The 7,155-nt window shown below is 30.8% G+C and overlaps 1 protein-coding gene across 1 annotated transcript; it reads left to right on the top strand.

Annotated features, from left to right (window-relative positions):
* The first annotated feature begins 5,031 nt into the window (after positions 1–5,031).
* Positions 5,032–7,155, top strand: LOC132723883 (leucine-rich repeat-containing protein 71-like). Its single transcript, XM_060708682.1, has 4 exons — positions 5,032–5,184; positions 5,848–5,956; positions 6,430–6,545; positions 6,942–7,155. Exons 1-4 carry the CDS (start codon positions 5,059–5,061, stop codon positions 7,053–7,055), a joined length of 465 nt encoding a protein of 154 aa, XP_060564665.1. The 5' UTR covers positions 5,032–5,058; the 3' UTR covers positions 7,056–7,155.

Genomic DNA, 7,155 nt, shown 5'->3' on the forward strand with positions numbered 1-7,155 from the left:
GCCATTAAGTAGTCGAGGAAAAGGTTTTCTTGGAGGGGTTTACAAATCCCAGTTTAAAGGCCCGGTCAAAACTTTCATTTCTTTTTTAAATTGTTTTAAAGTTTTTCAAAATTAAAAACATTTTTGAATTGAATAATCAAAGTGTTTGCCAAAAATTAAAAATTTTTTTCTTTAAAAAGCCAAATTAAACCTACGGGTTTTTAAAACATTGGAAAGGCAATTTGGTTTTGGCCACTAATACCAAAAAAACCAAAATTTTGGTTTTTTATAATTTTTAAAAAACAGCCTTTAACCTTTTTTTGTTGGACATTCTGAAAACCAAACAAATTCAGCGCCTTCTGTGCTTTGCTTTTTTTTTATCTTGTCGTCTGTTATCGTGTTACATTGTATTGTACATGTATTGTAACGTACGCTTTTTAGCGGCAATTCAATCATAAGTCTGTGAACTGTTTATTGTGTGTCTAGTGGTATTGTATTGACTTTTGATATCTCCTTCCTTCCCTTTTCCGACTACTTAAATTAGTCTTTATTCTCATTCCCACACGAGTGTAGCTACATATATTGTAGTTAAATGGAACTCGTTATGTTTACGAAATTTTATTAAGAAATATAACTTATCATTAAGTTATTTTCATTCTGAATTGAGACGCTGTGGTAAGATTCTTTTTCATTTTATTCATTTACTCGAAATAATAACTATTTGCATCGCTTAATTTCTGTACTGTTGTATTGTATGCATTTGTATCAATTTCTATTATAATTGTGTTTAATTTTATTCTTTATGTTTTATTCCCTTCATTAACTTTGACGAACCTATTCCTAGTATATATGTATGTTATCAGAACTTATGTATCCCTTAATTTTCGCTGTAGCATTCAAACAATACGTTAAAAATGCGTTTTCCTTTTAAATAAAACGAACCATTTATTTACTATATTTTGTTATTTTATTATAATAAGTTCTCAATTAAGCAACAGTGCTTGGTTTTGTCTGTTTTATGTTTTCTTGCATAGCAGACTGGCGTTTCCGTGTGTTTTACCCATGCCGGCATGGGGGATGCCAGATGAGTCGCGTGCTGTACAATGGCACGCTTAGGATGACGTCATTTTACCGTTATGAATGAAGTTGCAATTTCATACGCTGTGGTAAGAAAATAGTTACGGCCGTAATGATATAAATTTCCGTTGAAAATAAAGATAAAGAATTTAAATTATAAAGGAATATTGTAGAATATGCAAGAAAAAATATCTGACATATGTTTGCGGTTCGGATCGGAATATCCGTCCCTAGGTAACCCGCCCATGGGCAAGTTATGGGGGTTAGTCTTGATGACTAGATGACCCCTATTGATTTTTAGGTCACTGGGTCAAAGGTTAAGGTCACATGGGCCTTCACTAAAAAAAGCTTGGCCGCCCATTAACTTAAGAATCCTCTGACCCACAGTCATATTTGGTATTGAGGTTGTTTATGATTATAAGATGACCCCTATTTATTTAAAGGTCACTGGGTCAAAGGTGACAGGAACCTTTACCTAACAAAGCTTGTTGGCTCAATTGCTTAAGAAGGCTTTGGTCAACAGTCTTCATATTTCGTATTGATGTTGTTTATGACTATGTCAAAGGTCAAGGTCACAGGGGTTTTTACTACAATAAGCTGGTCTACTCAAATGCTTAAGGTCCTCAGTGTATTGATTTTGACATTTTTACATTTGAAGCATGTTGAATACATAACTTAGCAATGCACTGGCTTACTAACCTCAGATTTGGCATGGTGGTTGTCCTTGAGCTCTAAATGGCCATTGCTGATTCTGACAAAGTGGTATGCGGGGGTATTCACGCCAAGACAGTGGCAGTTCTAGTTTTCCTTAAATGCTGATAAAAACAATATGATTTGTTTGTCATACTTAAATTAATTATGTCTCCCAAAAGACATATTGTTTTTGCCTTCGCAAAAAAGTTATTATTTGTACTGTTCATAACAGTTAACAATTGTATTGTACAAAAACAGTTAACAAGTGTTCTGTCTGCTGAGCGAAGGTACTTTCCTCTTGAGTCGTTGGCTCGGGTTGGAAATTAATTTGCTGGAGTAAAAAAAAAATGATTGTTTTTCTCCTGGACATAATAAATCCAATATTGTTTCATTTCTTTATATTTGATATTTTATTTGTGCAATTAGGTCAAGAATTTTTTTTTTATCTATTTATTTTTTTTGTTAAGGGGGGCAGCTTAGAAACGTTTCACTCTATACCTTCAGGCTATTTTGAAAAAAAAAATCTTACATGATTGTAATAAAAGATTATAGAAAACCAAAATCAAAATGCCCGGTATGAATAAGTTTTTATATTTATTTTAAGATATTTATAGTAAATAAATTTAGAAACTAGATTTCCCAGGAACACATATTTGTCACTTTCTGTAAAGCTTGATTTTACCTGCATTTTCATACCGCTTTCAAACCCCAGCAAACTTTACTTGTAAATGTTATCTATATTTTCTCCATTTCCTGTAAGTAACTTTTTTTTAGACCCTTTAAGTGTCTATTCATTCATTGCCTTATGAATTTTGCCATTTCCGATAGAATTTGTATTATTTTTGTTAAACCTGTGTTGTACATTTGTGTTACATTTCTGTGTTAACCTATTTATTTATTGTTGAAGGGTTAAATTATATAATTATCTTGAGTAGCAATTATAGGGGTATATATTATTTAGATGTTTGGTGTATTTTCTCTGTATTTTACTAAGCAGATTCCTATTCTCTATTCTCAATAAAATACTTATGAGTACAAAAAACACTATTTTTTCTTGCATAATGCACTAATGTGGCTATTAAAATTTGATAAATATTAAAATTATTTGGAAGGTAAGCATCAATCAAGATTTAACTATACCTAACATAGGAAAGACTACCTAGCTACACAATGTTTGTGTTTCTACCTTGCTCATGCCTGTTATTATATACTAAGTATACAAAAGGGGCAGCCTAAGATTTTTCTTGACCACTTAAGCCACTGTGACATTTATAACTGGGAGAGAAAACAATTTGGCTTGTGATATCTGGCCTGAGAATCTTCTGCATTTTGCTGCATGAAAGTTAAGTAAGAAGTCATCCACGGTAATCGAGGCTATTTGAACTGTATACCAGCAGACATTTACACAAAAAATCTTACGATTTATCTTAAGTTTTTCACTTACGATAATCGTAAGTTAAATCTTAAGTCATTTTCACAAAAGCACTCGTAAGTTAAAATTTTATCTTAAGATAAAAAATTCACTTACGATAAATCTTACGACAAAAACATCCCTAGCAACGTTCATTTGATAATGATGTGCATGCTCTATATTTGATTCCGGTTTTAAAATCAAGTAATCAAGAGCTTGAAATATCTATTGAACACAATCAAATTTCAATAAGAACAAAAAAATGATTCAAACTGATATAATTTATATCTTGATTGAAGATAATTATATATATCTAAAAGATTCAGGAAGAAGGTCTTCTATGTTATTAATAAATAAAAAGGTACCACTAGTACATGCTGGCAATGAAATCGAACTCACCAATTGCAAAAATTATAAGTTTTCAATAATACTATAGTCTACAGTATAGTTCACATTATTTTAAACTATTCATAACCCTCTCCATCGTGACGTCATCAAGTCATGATATCAGAAATGTATATGTTGAAAAGTAATTATACCTCAATTTGTGTTATTTATAGCATACTGTTTGCTTAATATTTAGTTGTCCTTCAACTTTTTGTTTGTTTTTATTCAGTTTAGGTAATACATGATATTTTACCCTTAAGAGAGAAAAAATTACACTTACGAACGGAGAAGACCTATCGTAAAGTTACGACAGATTTTGCACTTAAGATTTTCTTAAGATTTTTTGTGAAAAGGAGATTGATCGTAAGATTTCTCTTACGACAAAAAATTGTCGTAAGATTTTTTGTGAAAATGTCTGCAGTATTAAATGTAGTATAAACCTGATGTTTACTGTGGGTTCAGATATTGACTTTAGTATTTTAATACTAGACTTCCCTTAAGTATCATAATGGACAGTTCCAAATACAAAGCAGGATGTGTCCATTACAGAAATGAAGGGAGGGAAGGGTTAAAATTATTCAAATTTGAATTTATAATTTATCTCTGTTTATCATTGACAGTTTAAATTGGATATTATTAATTATTTTTTAGTCAAATTAAAGAAGTCAGCAATGGTTCATGAAATATTTTGGTTTAATTGTTTTCTAATTAATTAAAACTTTTTATTGTACATCTTTTTGCAGTTATTCGTTTTAAATCAAAAGGTGACTAAAGTAAAAAATATAAAGTTTATTAAATTACACATTATTTATTTGTAAAATTAAGATATTCATTATAAGAACTTTATAATATGTTTAATAGAATGTATAATGTACAATAAATATTTATTATTTTGAAATATTTCTTATAAAAAAACATAACTTTACAACTTTTACAATTTATATACAAAACTGATCTTTATACAAAATTTATCTTTTATTATCAAATTATCCCTAGACATATGTGTTTTTTATCAATGCATAAACAAACTTCAAGTATTTCTTGTTTATCAGCAATTATAATTTTTCTATTAGTATGCGATATTACCACATCTACCAAAGAGAGGCCTTAATTATGAATATACATGTATAGTATCTATATGAATGATAAAAAGTCATGTAGCCTTTTCCTGTCAATTACCAATAGCTCTTTCATTCAATTAAAGATATTTTACAATATTTACAATTAAACAGTAATAATTAATTGAAAAATAAATTTCTTGTTAATGTAAATAAAAGACTATTCTTTCGTAAGCATTTATTTTAAATAAATATTTTAAATATTAAATATTTTCCATTTTATCATAATTATTGTCAGATTTTTAATTGGTCATAGTTAGTCAGTAGTTACTATAAGGATAAGTTATTAAGATCATAATTATAATATTGAAGTTTAAATGTTAAGAAAATGAGAGAAAAAAACTTTTCTTAAAATTATATACAGTATTATACACAGGTCAAATTGTTGTTACTATGGAAACATATTTTAATATCGTATTATTTTGTCACTTTCTAGCTTCCCTGGCCGCAGATGCTAAAGGTAAAGGCAATAAGGCAAAAGGTAAAGAAAAAGGTGGGAAACCTACACAAGAAACTGAGGTAAGTTGATATCATTTGTGACTATGTTATCAACTTAGTGCAATAACTGGTTGACTTCTTTTAAATTTAGAAGGACTTAACCAGTCACTGCACTACGGTGACAATGTCATTCTTTTCTTTGCAGATTAATCTTGACAATACAACACATACATTTATGCATCCATTTTTAGGTTAACGAAGAGCTGTTTTACTCACTTTGGTGTTTGGGGCGGTGTAGGCTTCGCCATCCCACTTCGGTTAAATTTGTGTGTGTGAATTAATAGGGAATAGGTTGAAACTTCACACACTTGTTCTCTTTGTTTATCTATCAAAATGATTATCTTACTTGATGTGCACAGGTCCCAGAAACTCTGAGTTACCTTTATACAGAGTTATGCCCCTTTACTTACTGTCAAGCACTGAGAATAGTGTAGCCCACTGTCTAACAGACACCTCTTGTTATTACATACATGTAATTAGGTACCCTATGATGCCTTGGTTGGGAATACAATATTTAACAACAAGCAGTAGATATTTGTATACTTGTATTAAACATTGCTTGTTCATGAACATCTTTTTTAATTTTCATACAAATTTTGGCAAACATCGAGTTGTGAAATGAAAGTTGAACATAATTTGTATTATAACAGAACAGTCTTATTATTATAACTGTTTATATTTCAGCCAGCAGACAGTCCTGACTTTATAAACCCACTGTTAGAAGGTGCTGATTATATAGATGGTCAACTGTGGGTAGCTGGTAACAGGGTTCTCATTAACCTCAATCTCTCACGTATGTATTCAAGTTTCGTATTAATGCATAATTGTAACTTAATTAAATAATGGTAATGGCTGATTTAGCACACTTTGATTTGTAATACACATGACTGACTGCATACTTTGTTTTAAACAAATCACTCAATTATAAACACATGTTAATCTTATTCTGATTCCACAAATATTGTCTTTCTGTGCCTTAAATGTCTGAAATTTTCTTTTAGACACCAAAAGGCTTTTTTGACAATAGACGCAACAAATAAATAACCGTTTTATAAGTTATTGAATGATTGATTGATTTTGAATGATTGATTGATTGATTTTGATAAAACATGGAGCCCGCATTGTTAAAAATAATATAAATAGTTAAAATAAACTATTATTTCCATTGTGTACCTAAATTAGATACAGTATTTAGTGACATAGGCAGACATAGCATATCAGAATAAAACAATAGATCACAGAAATTGAATATGTAAAATATTACAGGAAATGAGATAGGTGAGACAGGCCTTGAGGCTCTACTGAAGGCCATGCAGTATCAGACAACATTGTGTATGGAAAATAAAAGTAGCGGAACAGGGCTTATGAGATTATTAGTCGGGGTAAGTAAACATGAGCTTGTATACATTTATTGATTCATTTTATTTTCTGGGGCGTCTGTGGCCGAAGTGTTAAGGTCGTTGACTTCAAACCACTTGCCCCTCACCGCTGTGGGTTCGAATCCTGACAGGGACTTTGGATTCTTTCATGTGAGGAAGCTATCCAGCTAGCTTACGAAACGTTAGTGGTTCTACTCAGGTCCCCGATTGTGCCTGAAATAATTCACAGAGGGGCACCGGAGGTCTTCCTCCACCAGTAAAGCTGGAATATCACCAAATGACCTATATTGTGTCGGGTAGACGTGAAACCCAATCTAACAAACAAACAAATTTTATTTAATTGTGGATTACAGTTTTAAGTTTTAGTAAACTAATTGTTAAATTAATTTTTTTTTGCAGAAGAACAAGGTTCGATCTAGCCATGAGTTGCAACAGAAGATAACAGATATCATGTTACCTAAAGATCCTTTCTATAAACCTCCACCACAGACCCCGGATGTGACTGAGGCTTAAATACAAATACAGATTTACATAATGTCACTTTTTACTTTAATATAGTTACAACTCTTTAATTGAATGATTTGGAAAAAAAAATCTTTGACTGGATTTCTAG

The sequence above is a fragment of the Ruditapes philippinarum genome, unplaced genomic scaffold (genome assembly GCF_026571515.1).
Source record: "Ruditapes philippinarum isolate M1 unplaced genomic scaffold, ASM2657151v2 ctg10532_1_1_1_1, whole genome shotgun sequence".
NCBI classification, from domain to species: domain Eukaryota; kingdom Metazoa; phylum Mollusca; class Bivalvia; order Venerida; family Veneridae; genus Ruditapes; species Ruditapes philippinarum.